Here is a 20,886-nt window from a genome sequence, read left to right as displayed (position 1 = left end):
ACAATGACTGTGATTATTTATCAGTGATCCTTTCTTCTTGTTTTCCCTGCCTTTGATAGTGGAGTTGATGAAAGCATGCAAACCTTAAGGGTACATGACTTAATAATGAAGGCAGATAATACATACATTTTTAATCAAGAGGCTGATATGATGTGCTGCCTTCTGGGAACAGGACACAATGACTTAAAAGGAAGACTTTTAGATTAGTCACCCAAGCTGAATAGTTGAAATAGCTATGATAGCCAAAAGTATTACAGGTTACAAGCTGCTGTTGGCAGGTTTATGTTATACCTCTGCAGACAGATAAAAACTACCATGTTGCTCTTTAAAGGTAGGTGTCCAATAATAATCACACTATGTATATACAGCCAACATAACATAATTGATCATTTTGACATTTCAGCCTGTTAACCTTTCTGCTGTGTTGTTAACAAGCATTTAGACATTCCTTTTGTGTCTGTTTTGAGAAAAGTGGTGGGAGGCAGTGGTAAATATCTCTTACTACCATAAAAAATAGAAAAAAAGGTTTCTCATTCTTCTTAACTAGAGATGCCAATTATGTTTAACTCAGAATAGGACAGAACTCACTAATGTAACAGATCTGACAAAATGGGTATCATTTTTTTCTAATTTTGTCCACACATGAAGTATAATTGGCAATGTGATTATTGAAGAATGCCTCATAAGTGTAGTTGTAAAGTTTTTTTTTTAGTTGTAAAGATTTTTAAAGGAAGAATTTTCAGTGTTCTGAAAGCACAGCTTACATAACATTAAAACATTAATATCCCTAAAGAGTGGAGCAGAGGAAAGAAAAGTCAGTATTACATGAATAATAAATTCCAAAGTTTTATTTTGTTTCCATGAAATTGAATCTGTTTTTGTTGTTTGCAAAGAGGTGGGTATTTTTAGTTAGAAAAGAAAAATGTACAATTAGTTGTCATTCCTCTGATAAGTAAGCTATGTAGTATTTTGTTTAATTTGAATGAAATTAAATTAGTTTTTTGGTCAAAAGCCAAATTTCTAAAAAAAAAATTTCATTAACAGAAACTTTGCTTACTCACTTTTACAAGTGTTTGAAATATTTACATTGCAGCATTACAATTTAGGCAACCATTACAATGACTAGATCCAATGTTTCCCTTTATTTGTAGGGTACACAAAATGTTGGATTTGAAAGCCAATTGAAAAGTAATCATTAAAACGTGATCATTTTACTTTTTTAACACTACAGACCCTTCATCTTCATTTCCAATTGAGCATTTGCCTCTTTTACTAGTCTCAGTGTATCTTATAAAGCTTTTATAACTTGGTTGCTCAGTCTTTTGGCAAAGTTTTTTTTTTTTTTATAATGTTTTATTTTATTTTTTATCTTACTGTAGCAAGCTATGTTGTAGAGAAAAAGTGGAGAAGCTAGTCTGAAGGAGAAATAGCTCAACCACATAGGGCACACCAGCACTGCATGAAATAATTTACACTAGAGAAGAAATTTGTTGAATTCAATTGAATAATATCCAGGTATTCCATGAAAATTGCTTTATCATACACAGGAGGATAATTTATCATTACTGAGCTATTTTATTATAAGACCAAGAATTGAAACAGATTATTCTCTGTTAGAACTTCCATGTTGTAATTTCTACCCATAGTATTTCACTGAGGTGTGCTTGAATGGAAACTTTTATGACTCTTGTTGGAGATTACTACTCAGCATCTAAAGAAATTATGTAGCTATCTCATACACCTTAGGGAAAAATCAGGAAAGACATAACGATCAAAATGAAGGTCCTGGGGCAATCTTGGGATATATTCCTTTATTTGTAAAGAAAAATTGGAAAATGTTCCTTTATGTTAAAGGAAATGAAAGGAATAGTCCTTCCTTCTCTTCAAATTCTACTGAATTTGAATTGGACATTCAAGTATCAATCAATAATTTGCTGTTATAACTGTTTCAGTATAATTTCCAGAATTTACACAGCCTATCCAGTTAGCTAAACAGTTTTGCTCAAATAGTTTAGTGAATATTCCTAATAATTCAGTGAATCATAGGTAGGTGTATCAGCAATTTTAATATGAAAAGATTGACTTGAAGCTGTCAATCTAATGATGCACTAATTCTTTTCAAATAAGTCTTTGAATATAAATTTAAATCAAAATCTTCCAATCATCCCTTAGGGATTTCTTCTATAAGCATTTTAATAACCTATCAAGCACTTACCTTATTTTGTGAACCTATAATTTAAACTAGAAAGAAACCAACCAAAACAGTATATTCAGATTAAACTAGAGTATAATAAAATCAAGAATTTTTAAATTTTGAAAAATCATCATATAGAGAAGAAAACAAAACTGCTTTTGCTTAGATCCTGGAAATCAAAACTTGAGACAATAAGTAACTTTTAGTAGAAAGTGGAAGGAAAATATTGTGAAATTTGATTATGCATATGAATATGTATATATAGGTGGGGAGGGAAAGAGAGAAAGAAGAGAGGGAGAGAAAGTGGGAGAGGGAGTGGGAGAGAGAGAACATTTATGGGCAAGAGTGATACTAGAAGGAAGTGCAATTTGGAAAGTCTGAACAGTTGGGAAAGGACTTCCTATTAAGAAGGATAATCTGAATGTAGGGTTGGGTAGGTAATAGAAGGATAAGCATCTTGTATCCAAGAAGTAATCATGAAAGGCAAAGTTGAATACATACACTAGAATAATAGCTATATTAGCATACATTTAAAATTCTGTAAGACTTGTGATTAGCTAACTAATGAAAAGACATAATAGTTGGTTAGGGTGGCTTATGCCTGCAATCTCAGGTACAAAAGTTTAAGGCCATTCTTAGCAACATAGGGAGACTGTCTCAAAATTTAAAAAATGAAAAGAGCTGGGAATGTAGCTCAGTGGTAGAGCACCCATTGTTTCAGTCTCTAGGATTAGGCAGAGGAGTGGGGGACATGGAAAATATTACCTAAAAACACAAAAATAAGTGATTTTTTAGGAAACATACTTAGTTTATGAAATTTAAATCACTCTTAACTCTAAGAAACATGACATGGTGTTGTCTAGCATTTCTTCGAATTGTTTTAGTACTGCACCCCAATATTTTGTTTAGATTTCATGCTCACTGTTATGATCAGTATCTGTTTGGAGGAAGAAACTGAATAATTGAATAATGTAAGTCCTCATCTAAGCAAAATATCAACAGAAACAGCAGAAATTGTTAGAAACAAGGCTTATTTAATATTTTTATTATTTACAAATCAGTGTTGATCTCTGAAAGTATATACCACTGAATGGTATTTTTGTTATTTGTTTCAACTATATGTCTCACAGATAATATGATCATTATGGTACTACCATGAAAAATACTTTTGCATCTTAAACACATTATTTTTTCTTATATTACTTCTTCTCTCATGTTCACATATAACCAGCATTCTGAAACTGATCCTCTGATGGCCTTTTTAAAAATTATGTTTGTTAGACTATACATAAACACAGGTATTTTGTTTATTTTGATCAATTTAGTTACTTACTTAATAATAATTTTTACATTTCATGCTTCCCCACTAGGAAAGCAAAATGAAAAGTGTTTTAATTATAAGAATATCTCAATATGAGTTAATTATGAGGAAGATATGGATATAACAATAATTCATATTACCTGTAATGAGAGTGAACATTTATGTATGATTAAGGCAATTTAAATTTAAAAACTAGTACATCCCCCATTTTATTCAAATGAAATATTTATCAGATATGCAATTTTTATAACAGATAGGAATGAAGTTTCTCTTTCTATGAAGAAGGGTACAAAGAAACAACCAGGCACATTGGCCTTATCATCACTTCCTGTCCCAGAACCAACATTACCTTGGACACGTTATAAAACTCCATACAACAGGGTTTGAAACTGGTCCCACATGGATATGGGAGAGACTATGACAGGAGGCATTGCCTCCAAATTGTGGTAAATGCCATGCTGGGTATATTTTTCATTGTTTGAAAAAAAAAATTCCTTTTCTTTAAGTGTCTGGAGAAGAAAGATACCTAGAATGTGAAGACTTCCTTTAAATATCCGAAGAAAAGTACTGTCAAGGAGTAACATGGTTTGTTTTTATAGGCCACATATAGAATTTAGACAAGCGGGTAGGTAGTACTACAGAATGGGTATTGCCTTTCTTAACATGAGGAAACTTGATGTTTTGAATGCTGTCATAGCCCAAGTGTAGAGTGAATTCTGATCACAGCCTCTTCAAATGAAGTTTGGGAATCTTTTAACAGGAATTTTCTAGGGGTTATTATCTAGCAAGGGAGTCAGAGGAATTTTTCCAGACCTGAGATTACGTGCTTCTCATGGAATAGCATATTTTTAAATGTGATATTTATCTTTAAGACTTATGTTGAAGCTATTTTTATAATAGTTTCAGAAAGAGGAAATAAATGTGTCTCCAGGAGCCATACAATATTTTAAGAGTAGCATATACAAGAATTTTTTAGGCAGAAGTTAAGATTTGGTGCTCTGTTCTAATACCCTTCTCCATGTTGGCAGTATAATAGTCCCTCCTATTTTGCAGTCATTGATCATTGCCTCTGGGTTTCTTTCATATAATTGGTAAATTAAAATGAGTAAAAACTGTAGACATAGAATACTTTAGAACACTTTTCATAGAACATGTCAGAGTCTAATTTCCTCCAATTTAAGAGTCAAGTTTACTGAACTTCCTGGTATTTTGTATTCATCTGTCTCCCTCCTTGAAATAATTTTATTCCCGGACATCAACCTCCTCCTTCTGGATCCCCAGAAACTTGCTTTTTAGTTCTCTTTGGAAGATGTTCTTATTTCTTCTTGATGCTGAGTTTTCTTCATTTAAATACAGGCATGTTTATATCTGCTAGTTGATGTTTGATTCTATTGTACATACATTTTAAATCAATTGTCATTCTCTATTCACTCTAAATTTGACCTTTCCTGGAAATAGTTTCTCTACTTCAGTGGAAATTATTATTCCTTTTCATGTCTTTTCCTATCCTTTCTTCTTAAGAGTTTTATTAAGTGTCCTAAATAGATGTTTTAAACCCTAAATTATTGAGTTTGCCTTACAGAGCAAACTATCTGGCTGGGGCTTGCTCCAATCTCATTTCAGACTATTCTCTTTACCACTATGCCTTTCCACATTGTCCTTTGTGCTATTTCTTGAACAGACCTATATATTTCCATCTTGGAGACCTTTGAAGTAGTCTGCAATGATCTTCTGATTTTTGTTTGGCTAGAACTTTTGAATTTCACTGAAATTTCAACTTTAATTTTAATCCCATAGATTAAGTCTTCCTTAAAAACCCAAATACAGTAGCCTTTATATATTACCTTTTTAAAACTTTCTGTACATTACTATCATATCTATGATATTTTTCTTATTTATCCATAGTTATTCGTTGTCTCTTTCCCTCACCAGATGTGTGACTCATTAAAGTAGGTATATAGTCTGTTTTGCTCACCAAACTCTTCAGCACCTAGAAGAGGACCTGATTCAATGTGAACTTAGTATATGTTTGTTGAATGAAGGAGCAAATAAGCACATGCTCCATCACTCCAAATATACATATATACATGTATGTTAACTTGGCTGTGAGTAAAATCTTTCAACTTAACTGTAACTGAACCTTGTGGGATAACATTTAAATACATTTTTGCTAATTACTTTCCATAGAGTGGTTCTTAAAATTTTAGGGGAAACACACCTGTAAATTTTATGTAAAAATATTTTAAAATGCTGCACTGTCACTTTGGGCAGTGAGGAAAGAGATACTCTAGAAGTCAAAAAAATTAGAAAAGATACCACTGAAGGAAACATCAAAGAAGCTACTAGAATGAAATGTCAAAGAAAGCTATTACTTAGAGATTTTGATTTTCATAACTTTTGGTGAAAACTTGTTTTCTTCTTTGATTCCTTTTCATTCACATAGGCTGTCAAACTGTCATTCAGATTGCCTATGCGTAGATAGATTAGTAATCATACCATGAATTTAAATTTAAAAAGTTCTTCAGAGTAGTATCTCAGACTTATATTTTAAAGTTTTCCATCATAGGTGGATTGTTTAATAAAATTCTTAATACAGCTTTCTTTTCTATAAAGGCTGTCATTTCATATGATTTGAAGGGATATGTTTTTATTCTTAATTTGTAAATATTAATACCAAGACATTACAGCATTACTGAATTAACTTGTTTTAGAACAATTCTCTTACATTATTGATTTTCTTAGTTTTTCTTCTGTTAAATGTTAGTGACATAGTTTATTAATGTGTTCTTAAATATACATGTTATAATACCGTAGAAATATTTGTGTAGAGTATTTTTTCTTTGTAAGGTTCTTTATTTTCCATTTTTAGTTACATTTTCATTATCATTACTACCTATTAAATGAATTGCAAATAGTGTAGAGAAATGTGTATTTATTTGGTGTATCAGTTTGCCAGAAAGAAACCCTGTACTTAAATAGCTCCGCTTTTCATAGCATAAAGTATATGACTGTTTGTGAATTATTTATAAAAATCATGTGTAAAATTTTATTTTCTCATTATTGTTGTGGTCTTCCATATTTATTCATTTATGTAATATGTACCATTTGTCAGTAAAAATCACTGTGTATATAAATGGTAAATATGTATGTATAACTTTTTCACTTTAATGTCCTTCATGCCTCTTAAAATAATATATTTCAAAAATGTTAGCTAAGTGACCTGAAAACATAATAAATAAATATAAAACAATCCATTTAAGTGTAACCATACACCAAACAAAACAAATAAACAAAAAAGACCTTTTGAAATTTTTTCACCCCGTATCAACCTTTTTTTGGGAGTGTGTAAAAATTGATCTATTACTGATAATTTTATTTACACTTATATAGCTGTCAGTACCCATAATTTTTAGCAGAATGCTGTGAATTTATAAAAATATAAATAACATTTATATTTCAGGTAATGTACTCTGCTTTTAATACTTATGTTCAATTTTCTTTGTTAGGGATTAATATGAGAATTTTTGGCTTAATTAAAAGAGTGTTTAACTAGAACAGTATTACCCTAGGGGCCACTATCTGATTGCCTTAGCTCCAGGGCTGTCAGAGAGGGGCCTTGGGTGGCTGGAGTCCTGGGCCATAGCCTACAGCAGAGAGCTGCCTTGGGGATAGCCTCTACCAGGGCTCCTCTGAGGCTGGCCTTAGCCAAGCCAGGTCTGATGGTGCGCCCTGCGGTCCCCGCAGGTGGCAAGCACAGTGAGAGACATCCAGCCCTTGCTGCTGCACTGCGACATGCTGAGCGCAGCCCAGGAGGCGCTCTACCACCTCGACATCTCCTTCAGCAGCCAGCTGCGGAGCGCGCTACTGCTCATCGTGGACAAGGGCCTCGTGGAGCTGCCAGAGGAGTTCGTGGTCCAGGTGCCCAAGGAGCACAGATTGCAGCCCAAGGTGCGGCCAGCGGTGGGGAGAGAGGGCGGGGGTGGCTGGGCAGGGGCTTAGCCCCATAGTGTGAACTAAATGTGTGGTCTTATGTATTTACCATCTGCATTCATTCACAGCCGATGTTGCCCATTCTTGGTATCCTAGCTAATGGTTTTAACAGTGCATGCCTGTTGTACATTACAGCCTTTTTCTTATTTTGAAATATTGCCATTTTTATTGGATTTAAAATATTTTCGCATTATTACAGGAAATTTAAATTTTCTTTTAGTGACAATGTCAACTATTGTAAAATTTGAAGGCTGTATAAGATAAGCTTTAACATTTCTGATCATTGGCTTGTTTGAAAAAATCTTATCAAAGGAAACTAACACGACATTGAAATGATTATGATGAAAACAACTTGGTTAGGAATTATGTATAATAATTTAAAGCATAGCTAACTTAATAGAAAAGTGGTAGTACAGAAGCAAACTAAAATTTTTATTAAAATTTGGAAAATACTTAATATTACTTCTGCAGCTGGCGAGTACATTGAATGACATCCAGACCTTGAAACTCCAGTCAGAAGTATTTTGCACAAAATACTTACTCTTTTCCCCAGTGATTTGCAGTTTATTTGATATAATATTTAGAAATCATATATTTTTTTCTAACAAAAATACTTGCAGGCACTCATATCCATGTAATTTCTGACAGGGAATATTAAATTCATTATTTTATTTGTGTACCACAACATGAAAAATGCTGGGAAGCATTTCACTGGCAACTACAGATACCAACTCTTATCACAAAATACAATCACCTTTTCTACCCAGTGATTTCCTGAAGGGGATAGCATACAAGAAATAATGGCAAAGGAACATGAAGCATCACTGTAATTCCTGAGTTTATCTTCTAAACTCCATTATGGAATTAGAATACTTTATTTCAGTATTCACTTCAGATCTTAGCGACCTGTGAGAAGGAAACACAATTCTTTAGTTACTGCAGCACATAGGAAGGAGTTAGCTGACTAGTAAATGTTCCATCTATGGTTTAGATTCTCTTCAGATAAGAATTTCTTCCTTGGTGGTGTTGGTTGAGGAGTGTTGGGGTGATATGCAGCCGAGTGACAGACAGTTGAATTAACTTGCACAGAAATACATAAAGGACCCAACTCGTTCTGAAAATTCAAGGACAATGTATAATAAACATTTCTTCAGAACTCCACTTTCTGCTTTCTGTTTTCTTTGCATTACCTTTTCAAAGCCAACATTCTCTAATCTGGCAGCAGCTATGTTTTTCTCAGAATTTGCTTCAACAGTCACCAAGTTTTCATCATAATCTTATATTTTGATTTATATTGTAAAATATTAATATAAAATAAATTATCTTTAACTTATACCAAAGAATATATATTCACAAGAATTTCTTTTACAATTGAAGAAGAAACCCAGAAGTGATGTTTACTTTTTATGAATAGATCTTTTACTTTTTATGAATAGATCTTAAATATGTTTAAATCAGTAACTACCACATGTACACACATACACATCCACACCTGCTAGCAATTCTGTTTCTGACAAAAATTTAGAATATCAATCAGTCAGAATATTTTTTCTAGAGCTCTTACTGAGAAGTTGGCTGAATTTAAACATTCCTCAATTTTTAAATTTCATGGTTAATTTTTTTATAGCTCTAGGTCTTGAACTGAGGGCCTCATTCGTGCTAGGTAAGCATTGTACCACTGAGTTATTCCCCCAATCTCCCATTTCCTAATTTTTATATTTTAGTAAGGTATTTCTAGACACTGTCTTTGGTCTTGGTCATGATTATATGAACAGTTACATAGTCATGATTAGCTTAAATCATGTTTTTCTATTAATTATCAAATAAGGAAATTGAATTATATTCTCTTTGAGATGGAGGAAAGTCAGGATGCAAGGCAGATTTCATGGAATATCATAAATGAAGACTAAGGTAAATGCCATGTGCTATAAAAAGAGCTTACCAAATTATATCTATTATCATGAGGTGTTGCTTTTCAAAAGTTGGTGTTTTGCAAAAGTCATTTTATCAATAAGAGAGATTGACTGAAGGTCATTTGAGAGCGCTCCCCATAGAAAAAATAACCAAGAATAAGTAAATAGAACTGGGGCATGATCTTTTCAGATACAGAGGATGACACATACGGCTAGAGTGCTTGGGCAAGTATTAAAAATGAACTATAAGTATGAGATTCACATTATTGTGAACTATTTAAGTTGAGAAGAAATGGAAGAATTCAAATGAAAAAATGTCAGAGAACTCAAATTCTTCCCTTCCTTTCTTACCTCCTCCACATTTCTGAAAAGAAAACAAACAAGACAAAAGAAAACAAAACAAAACAAAAAACCAGTCTGTTGTAGGACAAAGATATTGTAAGAATTAAAACATAAAAATAAATATAAATAGCAAAGAGTGATTAATGCAATCAATCTGTGATTTATAAATTGACATTGCCTTCAAATGTTAACCTGGGTTTTTGTATAGATAGCCAAACAAGCACATTATAGATCCAACAAAAGCAGCCATAACAATAAAAGAAAACCTCTTTAATTGCTTTGGAATGACATTTTGTGTTTTTTAAAAATTCATTTGACTCTTGAGAGCTAACATTACTTGAGAGTAAATGAGTGTTTGGATTCATAGAAATTAGAACTTCATGATACAGCAGCAAGGCGAAAAGAATTTTTAAAAAATGGTTCTCCAAAGTTAGTTTTCTCTTGAACATATTAAGGTAGAAGGAAGTCTGAGGGCAGATTGCCCAGATAATAACTAGATATGGAGACTTTCCCAAAAAGCTGAAAGAATGTTAATGTGCTTTTAATCATTGTATTCTTTGCTTTGTTTGTGATCTTTATGCAGATGCTTAGAAAGTTCATTGAGAGGATCTACAAATAATTCTCCTCCAAGCCACACATGCAGTGTGCCAGATTCTTTCCAAGTTTTCTTTTAAAAAGCACATAGGCCTTACAAAATGTCTTAAAAACTCTACCTGGGCTCATTTTAAAGCTCACTTTTTACTGGAGCCTTTTTTTTTTTTTTTTTTTTTTTTTTTTTTTTTTTAATAATAGGAGGCTTGTGTATTCTATCAGTCATTTTGAAGAATCACATCCAACTCTTCCTTACTCTTTACCCCAACCCCTGGTTCTTAGATTTTCATTTTAATAGGTGGGGAAGCTTCTATGATGATTATAAACAAGGAGAAAACTCCATTTAATTTTTAACATTATGTTAAACAAAATTGGCCTTTAAAATTAGTCCATATTCTGAATACTAGAGATTTCTCATTCACTTTTGCTCTCATTTACTTTTCCACCAACACTGGGTTGAGTACAAATTGTATACTGGGTTTTACAGTAAGTCCCAGAAAGACAAAGATGAAGAATTACCCAACTTTGATCTCTCAGTGAGTCTATCTGAACAGTCAAAAGGACAGTGCAAGTATGTCAAATGCTTGCTAGAGAATACCTCCTGTCTGTGCCCAAACAAAAGCAGTTCTTCATTGTAGAAAATAAATTAAGACAGATATGGTGTGTGTGTGTGTGTGTGTGTGTGTGTGTGTGTGTGTGTGTGTGTGTGTGTATGTGTGTGGGTTTAAGAGGGTGCTAAACATAAGAATAATGTTTTAAGGATACATACTTTTGTGGAAATGTCAGGACTCAAGTACTTAGCTTTTGGTGATTAAAAATAACTTCAGGGGAGTTTTTCTCCCCACCTGAGGTACTAGTTCTTCTGTTTATCTTTATATTTCCAAAAGCTTTATTTGCTCATTGTCATTATAAGTGATTTTAATCTCAAATTGTACACCATTTCTCTCAGTCACAAAACCAACTATCAACTGGTACTTGCATTCTTGCCTGTTAGCTCAGATTTCCAAGAAAGGGAATTTAATCCCCATTGGGTGAAAGTCAATTTTCTTTATCTAATTACTTGTGCTTCCAGACATTCCATGGCCCAGAGTCCACACAATTATACTTGTGCATACTGCAGTGTACTATGGAGCACATGGAGTATTATCTCCCTAGACCGATTGGGTCAGAAAGTTGATCTGAAGATAAAGTTGCATCTGTGCTGCAACTCAGCAGATGAGTATTAGTTAGCCAAGGCAGATAGATGAAGAAGAAAGGTACTATTATAAGGAGAGAAAGCAGCAACACAAAGGCTTAGTTCAGTATGCAATTGGAGAATAACAGTCCTAAGGATAACTTTTAGTCATCAGTCTAGAAATAATGTATCTGCAGAAGTGGTAAAGGATCTGATCATAAATAGCAAGCTATAGCATTATGAGGAGTTCAGCATTTTCCTGATGTCAGTGAAGAAGAAAATAAAGTTAAATTTAGAGAAATTAAGAAAGGAGTGGAACATTTAAAGAACAAACTAGACATTTCAAGATGAGATGGAGATTTTGTTGTATCAGTTCAGGTAAGAAATCTGAGTTTGTTATGTTGGTGATTTTTACTCAAGGAATGAGTGTGAATAGTGATATTGAGGAGGCTGTTAGGGAAGATCAATACTAGAGAGGATGCTTGTGTATGATACCCTATATTCAATCCCTAGCACTAATCCTCGCCCCAGTAGTGATGATGAGTGACAACTGGCACTTAGATTCATTGTATTTCTGAGTAAGACGGAATAACCCAAAGGGAAAGAAAACGCCTTATGCTTGAGAGATTGTATAATGAATGATTGTCCTATTCACTGAGATAAGAGAGACAAGTGGAGAGGAGAATGTTGGTAAGGAGTGGTATATGTTGCCAACCAGACATTTACCCTTGAATAAAATCACAGTATCCCAGCTGGGCAGGCTGGCTCATGCCTGTACTGCCACACACTTGAAAGACTGAAACAGGAGGATCACCAATTCAATGCCAGCCTGGTAAACTTAGTGAGACCCTGTCTCCAAATAAAATAAAGGGCTATGGTGTAGCTCAATGATAGGGCACTTGCCCTGGGTTCAAGCCAGTGTGTTTGTGTGTGTGTGTACAAACATATGCATATATGTACACAAACATTATTTGTATAATCTAATATACATATAAAATAGTTAAAAGTGCTATTTTTGAGCATAATTTATTTTCATTAGAAACAAAAGTTGGTGCTATTCTTCATTAGACATTCTATTTTGACCTAGATGTAGGATATCCTGAAATATGAGAACATGTACCAGGATTTTCATTCAATCCTTCCTTTACTCCCCAGTAATACCCAGCAGGGGTACAGTGGAGCCAAGATTAAATCTAAATTTTGAACCTGTCTGTCTTCTCAGATCTAGATGTATTTAGTATTTTTCAGTTCCTTGTACAGTGTTTCATGTCAAAATCTGGAAAGAAGCAGGAGACTACTATTGTCACATTTGTTCTCATCAACAATGTAACATAGAATATACTTCAATAAAACAATATCAGAAAGTAATCCATGTATCTCTTGAGAATGCCTCATAAATGAACCTTGATTAATCCCTTGCCTAATTAAAACTGATTATTAAAACAGCATACCCCTTGATGATAGTCCAAAGGGATGTTTTATCTCCTCTTTTCACTCATCTTTACTTCTGTTTCTCCCTGCAAAAACCCACCATACTAGAGATTGAATATATGGGTGCATTACCACTGAGCTAAATTCCTCGCTCCTTTATTTTTTATTTTGACACAGAATTTTGCTAAATTTCCAAGTCTGGTCCTGAACTTGTGTCCTCCATCTTCAACCTCTTGAGTAGCTGGGATTATTGACACCCACGCCTGACTTTGACTTCATTATTGACAAAACATTTCCTATTCTCCTTCTGGTTTTAAATTAGAAGGGTCTGAAAGTTGTGCATGTGTGCATGCACATCTGCAGAGTTTTATTTATTTCCTTATGGCTTTTATATTTTTATTTGATATAACTTAGAATCATTGGAAAATCTGAGTATTTGTTACTCTTAATATGTTTCATTATTTTATGTATATTGACAGTGATGAGTTATCCTTCTGGCATGTTCTCATATTCTTATTGCCCATACTCCTAAATTTTTGGAAAAGCTGGTTCTAATTTTGTTATTATATTACAGTCTGAAGTGTGTAGGTGAAATCTAGGAATTCATGGGAGGTAAAGAGATGAAAGAAATTGTAACAGAAGAACAGAGATTAATGTTGCTACAGCAACAGAAAACCTTCTATTTTACAAGCTCAGCCTTTTGGATGTAACTCTACTGCAAGAGAATAATATAATGTGGCCTTCAAAGTGCTGTGTTAGCTTTCTTGTTTTATGTGACACTATAATATTATTTCAGATAAAAGCCCCTGCTCACATTTATTTGCGTCTTTCAGTGAGGTTAGCCAGTTTAGACAAGACTTCTGGTCTAATTGATATGCAAAATACATCCTTTGCACATCACTCTTCAGAATTCTTATGTGCATCTAGGGTCATATTATGTTTTTATGTGGGAAGAAAATTAAAAGGCCTCTAGGGAAAGAGGTCAGGTATTAAAGTCTTAAAATATGCTTTGTGGCCCTAAACATAATTTCAAAGAATTTCTTTAAGGACTGTGTTTCCTTTAAAAGTGGTATAAATTCCTGAACGATGTATCCAATTGAAAATAAAGGTATTAGTGAGTTAGGCTTTCAAGTATTTCCAGGAAAATGTGATAAACTGTCTTTCATTTCTGTTGGCATAAATTATACTTTATTTTTCCTCTCCATCTAAAAAGTGTGAGAGTAACTCTTCACAATTCTTACAGAAATGATTTTTGACCATTAAGTGTTTATTAGAAAAACTGTGAATACTGGGAAATAGATATTAAATTTTGACATTTAGGCCCCAAAATGTTTTGCGTTTCTGGAATATTATTAGGAATGTATTTTATATTATTTCAATAATTAATTGAGTAGCTGCCGTATTATGAGAATTTTATGTATGTCCCAAGAGGAGCAAATCTTATACAACCAATGATAGATATTTTTTTGGAATAAGTGATTCAGTTACTTTGTTAAGTTTCCTCTGGGTCAAACCAATGTATGGTAATAAATGATATCTAAAGTGTATCTCAGATGCAGAGAAGAAACTCCCTGATATTTATAGAAGCACTGAATCAAATGGAAAAGAAGTACCAGGCAGGAGATGTTGTGCATGTAATATTTTCATGGATTGCTTTATGTCTATGTTTTTAGATTCTGCATTTTCTACCTATACAGTTCTTCAGTATACAAATGTAGAAATTTGGCCAGGTGCTCTAGTTCATTCATTCATATATACAGTAAATTAAATTGCTGGTGTTTCTCCAGCTCTTAGTTCCTAAGAGGTTGTTTCTTTTTCTTGGTTATTTTTGTGTGTTTAATTCTTCAGTCTTTTGGTTTTACTGTTACAGAGGCCAGTAATATGAAATTGCAGGTAATACATGGGCTTTTTGTTCCAAGAGATCCAAAAGATTGAGTTGTACAGTTTATTAACCATCTTAAACATCGGTGTTATTATGACTACATAGTTTGATAATAAAAATGCATACATTGTTGCTGTTATAATATAGTACATAAGTATATTCAATATGACAAAGCATACAATTCTTAAAACCTAGTGTTTTCTACCACTGTTTACCCTCCTTTCAGCTGTTTTATAGTAATCATACCAGATATATATCTATATAACATTCATATATATGTATGAAGATTTATGAAGAATTTTAGCGAATTCATTTATTTATTTATTAATATATCTCTTTAGGTTGGGGGACAGACAAAATAATGTCCTGAAATACTGGTTTTATATTTTGGGCACATTTCATGGATATTCTTCACTTGGTTTCATTGAGTATAAATGTTCGGAAGAGAATAGTTTAACTCACTGATGGTTGTCCATTTAATATTTATAGTACCCTTCATAAGGCTATTTGTTTTCTAATTGACTTCATAGTTGTTGGTGAGAGAGAATAGGTAAACAAGATGGCAATTGATTCTGTGATTTGGTGGAATGTGGTGTCAATGCAATGTAATAAAGAGGAAAAGGTGGCATATGAGATGTATGAGATGGGGATATGGGAGAAGAGAGGATAGATAAAACCATTTTTATATGAAGTGTAATTTTAACTAACTCTAGAAAAATCCATAGGATAATTTGCAGCATTGATGGAGATGGGAAAGGAGAGTAGTCCAGAGAATTGAATTACATGAACAAAGCTACAGTTGGGAAACATTTACAGTTAGGTAAATTGAGGACAGTTTCATGAAACAGAGAGTAGTGTAGTATAACTGACAACAAGGACATGAAGAAAGAGGGGACAGGTAGTTGAAAAATAGGTTGTAACCATCTTGTAGGGGGTCTTAAATGCCAGGGTGAGACGTTGTATATAATCGTGTCTGTAGCAGGGATTCTTTGGGAGCTCCTAATTAAAGTTGCAGGTTAGAACCTCCTGGATTATGTGGAGAAAGTTAGAATACCAAAGGACTTAAAAGTATAGAGATCAGTTAGGTTGTGGCAATAGGGCAGAAAGTAATGAGTGTCTGAGCTGGGGAGATAGCAGTGGTCATGGAAAGAAGGGGAGTGATGTGAGAGATGCACAGAGTTTGAATCTGCAGTCCCTGGCTACTAATTGGATGTAGGAGGTAAGGTTGAGGATAGAATCAAAGATACGTAGGTGACTGGGTGGTGCCATTCACAGAGTTAGAACATAAGAGAATGATTTGGCTTTTTAGAAATAAATGATGAGTTTGGTCTTAGAAATATTGAGTTAGAGGAGCAAATATGAAGCAGACACTGAATATGTGACTCTCAATATGAAGAGAGTTATTGCTAGTGTTAAAAGTTGGAGATTTTTCACGTAGAGGTGATAAAGCCTTTGGAGTTGATGAGATTGCCAAGCAGAGAATGGGCAAGGAGAGATCCTGGGGAAAATAGCCATTGAAGGCAGTCAAATCATGGTTAATACAACTGATTAATTGAAGTGACATCCTAAACTTTTCGTATGCTCTACCCCTCTGGCAGTCTCTGCTAATGTCAATCCACGGGAAGTTCATACATATGTAATAGGATGATGACAGAGCATGAGCTAAATGGATGGGAAGAAGAGAGTGGTTTGATTCTCACCAATAAATTACTGACTCAGTGACCTTTTGCAAATGCCCTATGTGTAAGAAAAGCAAATAATAGAGGATTAGGTTTGCGAGTATATGTGATAGAAGTGAGGACATTTGACTAAGTTTAGGTATTTTCTTCCATTTTGGAATTGTAATACTCTGTTCCTTTTTTGGTTTTGATCATTGATTAACTTTAAATCATCAGACAAAATATGATACTTGAATGAACACAGATTAAAAGAATATAATTAAATTTCAAAATTGTTATTCTGGGAAAACTTAGAACTGAAATAATGAAATAGACACTGGGATATTTTTAATCAGATGTGGAAGTTAACAATTAAATCTCATGTTATATAATGTAATAATTTGTGACTAATGAATCTAAAACATTTTATATAGACTGTAGACAAAAAGTGAAGGATTTATTTATTTAAAATTATTTTAAAATTTGAGAATTATACCATGACAAAAGTATTTGAAATTATGATACATTTATCACAACTGAATTAGAAATATAAAAAAGGGAATTATCATTATGTGTAACACATCTTCTAGGACACAGAATTATACATAACTACCATTATTTCTATATTAAAAAATAAACACAACAATACTTTCAATACTTTTATTCTTCAAAAAATCTCAGGAATTTAGTGGGGTAGGGTTATAGCTGAGTACTAGGGTACTTGCCTGCCAGCCTGAGGCCCGGGATTCTACCTCAGTTCTATAAAGAAATAACTAAATACGTAAAAAAATTTCAGGAATTAAAAAATAATTTGATTACTCAATGTTACTGTAAACTGTTGGCCTTGTAATTTATTCCCACAGTTTCACATCTGAAATTTAAAAAAAAAAGTACCATTTGGCTCATCTAATATTTAAAAATTTAACTATTTATATTAAATAATATAATTATTTTAATGATATGTTCCAGCATAATGATTTGAGTGGCTTATGAAGACATGTATTTTGTTGGTTTGCTTTTTACCAATTTCTTCTAATGTTTTACAAAACTGTTTACCATCTTAAAAGAAAGAGCTATGACAACCTAGTAATGCTGAGTATGTGCTTGTGTGATACCTACTATTTCATTTCTTTCATCTTTAATTCACATGTAGATACATATAAGTACATGTTCATTGGTTTACATATAATTATTGCATGCTTGTAATTTAATCAAGTTGGAAATGGATAGAACATAAACATAGATTGTGTTTAAATATCTATGGTAGTTTAGAGTCCTCTGTGCAGAAGTTTTTTAAGATTTTGATGTAAACTAAAAGAATATTATTAACTGAAAATTTCAAGGGTTGTTTGTTTTCTGTTTTGCATGCTCCAAAATGTATTCATGTTTTGTCCCCCTGAGAAGATTGTGGTACAAACTGAGTTAGGGGCTATATAATAAGGTTTGCAGTTAGGGTGTTGGTGAGAGGTTTGTAAACTAAGCAGAACTTGAAACACCCTTATTGTCAGACCCTTCCTAGGTTGACAGCTCCATCTCTCACAAGTCCTTATTGTCACAAGTCCTGCACAGAATATTCCACCTCCCTTTGCCATAGATTTATTCTCTCATCACCAGGCCCTTCTTCTTTATAATTTGCCTTTCTAACTCAGTCATCTTTTGGTTTTTGGCAGTTGGGGTCTGAAGCCACTTATTTAGAGATTAAATGGCTAGTTTCTTGGTTCAGAATGCCTGGTGTATCTAATTCTGACTCACTTTGGTTCTCTTATTTTTCAAATAGGAATAACAGCAATAAAAACTCAGAGGGTTTTGTATTAAATGAGTTAAACCACATCAGTTACTTTCGAATATCTCATAGCATGTAGTAAGCAACAAGTGTTAACCATTAAATCCTTCTGTGCTGCTCTGTATGTTTTATCCTGTTCTGTATTATCTATTGTCACTTCCTCTGGGAAGCCTTCCTTGATCTCTGGAGACTGGGCTATGACAACACCATCATATCTTGTCTGTTTACTCATTTACTTTCTTCTTTGCACTCTGTTTAAGAAAAGAAAGTGTAACTTTCAAATTTATATCCCAAGCATCCAGAGTTGAGCATGCTATGGAGAAACAACTCATATTTTTAATGAATATTGAATTAAGGGAAATTTGGGGATATGTGCCACCATATGCATATTTATATCAATAGAATAATAGCCTATAGTACTGATTAAGCTTTAACAAAGTTTATAGAACTAAAAGGTTCACAGCCCCAGAAGCCATGATTTTGGAATCACTTGGGTTATTCCTTCTCTAATGGGAAGCACAAACAAAGCTAGGGATAAGTTTACAAAAGTAGGGTAGAATTCCATGGAGTGGAAGGACCACACTTTCTTAATTCTATTCTGTGCAATGTTGCAATATCCTGACTCACTTTTTGCCTCATCAACTATTTCTGCTGATGATGTATGTACAAAGACCAGATGATCAGGGGCTCATTGCCTGGAAGTAATGCAGGTTTTCTCTGTTGGAGAGATTCAGGGACTCAAACCCCTGACCAGCTGTGGCTCACTGATTAATCTGTAAAGCTACTAAGGCAACCTAAGTTTGAAGTAGAGAACACATTATGCTCAGCAATGTAATGTGTGCCACCAATGGAGGCAGATTTAGGTTTGATGGATTACTGTCAATCTGAGTGTGATATGATCTAGGCATTGTGAATATTTAATGTATATGATTTTCCTATTCCTTTCAAAGTAACATTCTTATTTATTCCGTTCTTACTATTGATGTTCAACAGACCTGTTTCTGTGTTCTGTAAAATGTACCAGTTACTATCATTATTTTTCTTTTTCATGGTGCTGGGGATCAAATCCAGTGCCTTGTTGATGCTGAGAAAATGTTCTACTACAGAGCCAGCCCATTACTTTGTATTCTCAGTACATCTTATGAATTTTGCCTATATCTCCCTACCTACTTGTCTATGCAACATGTACCTTAGTACATAAGTTTTATCTTTTCCTTTTGTTTCTTATCTTCTAGAGAACATGGAATATCCTCAATTAAAAGAGCAAACATATATGCTTTACAGTTAGGCTAACCATTGGTTGTAATGTCAGAGAGACAGTTTATACCTGTCCTGTGGTAATCCTTAATATTGTCATTTCACACTGAAGACTGTTCTGATTTGGATGATTTATGTAGTTTTCTTAGTCATAATCTATTTTCTTCTACTTATAAACTATATAAATTGAGGTAAATTATATGCTATCTCATCTATAACATTAGTGAAGTGGCTAGACTATGAAGTCCTTCCCCAATCTATAATTATGGAAAAAAAAAATAAAGCTTTTTCCTTCCTTGAGTCTGTTCCTAAGACTCCTACCCTGAAGACAGTGTTTTTTTTTCATTAAAAAATGGATCGAAATGCAAGTTTTGTATAAATGTATGCATTAACTGCATTTAAATGCACAAAATTACAGTTTTAATTTATATTGGGGGCAAAATATGTGAGACATTATGGCCATAGACTTTAAAGTTGAAATACTAAAAGCACTTTTATTAATTTCTTTGAAAATTGGAGTATATTAAATAAAAAGCTTTGAATTCATTATAAGTAATTTTAAAACTATTTTATGACTTTGAATTCAACCTATGCTTATATTCCTTATCTGTACATTGAATTCAACAGTTGACAGAGAATACTAGATCTTGAGAAAATTAAGAACTTTAATTTTCAATGTGATACATTTTCATGAATTATAGGAATTTTGAAAATAATGAAAATTAAATCAGATTTTTAGCTACAGATGTGGATATCATCTGCACAAGAAAAAATGCACAAACACATGAATTGTCCTCAAAGGGTCAGTACAGGTGTAAAAAGATAGTAAAGAAAATGTGGAGAGCATTTCTTACTATCTCTACTATTCATTTGTCCTCTGGGTCTTTCAAAATTTCTAACTAAAAATCTTATTATAGTGCTGGAGGCATATCTTAATGATGGGGCCTATGCTTGGAATGCATGGAGCCTTGCATCTCCAGCACTACCATGAAAAGATAAAGTTATTTTATCATATAGTAATTGGGTTTACTCCTCCTTCAAAAAAAAGTTTTCCTAGAATATGTGGATATTTGAACTGTCTCTTTTTATTTTAAAAATTGTTTGTTTTCAGCTGTTAGCATGGCTAAAATGTTCCATGGCTCAACTTGAATTTGGTGACCATACATTTGGGGAGACAGATTTTTGCTTTTTGTTTTTATTCTAGTTCTAAGGAGATAGACATAATATATTACTTCATTATTCAAGTCTCCCTGTGCTCCTGATTAGGTGAATTCTACTGAAAATATGGTACTGTTAGCTTTCTATGGTGCCAAATTAATTTTGAAAATATAAAGAGATTTGATACCTGAT

At 33.3% G+C, this 20,886-nt stretch overlaps 1 protein-coding gene across 17 annotated transcripts in view; it reads left to right on the top strand.

The window, feature by feature from the left end:
- ADGRL3 (adhesion G protein-coupled receptor L3) overlaps positions 1 to 20,886 on the top strand; it is a 760,294-nt gene that overhangs the window by 285,843 nt on the left and 453,565 nt on the right. For 11 of the 17 annotated variants that reach the window (XM_079153720.1, XM_079153729.1, XM_079153727.1 and 8 more), the window contains exon 4: positions 7,260 to 7,463. The exons of the other annotated variants lie outside the window; for them this stretch is intronic. In XM_079153720.1, coding sequence (XP_079009846.1) covers positions 7,260 to 7,463 — 204 coding nt within the window. The remainder of the gene's footprint in view (positions 1 to 7,259; positions 7,464 to 20,886) is intronic. 17 annotated transcript variants of the gene reach the window in all.

This window comes from Sciurus vulgaris, assembly GCF_902686455.1.
Source record: "Sciurus vulgaris genome assembly, chromosome: 9".
Classification (NCBI taxonomy): Eukaryota; Metazoa; Chordata; class Mammalia; order Rodentia; family Sciuridae; genus Sciurus; species Sciurus vulgaris.
The sequence above is the reverse complement of the archived record's forward strand: the minus strand, read 5'-3'. Positions and strand labels throughout refer to the sequence as shown.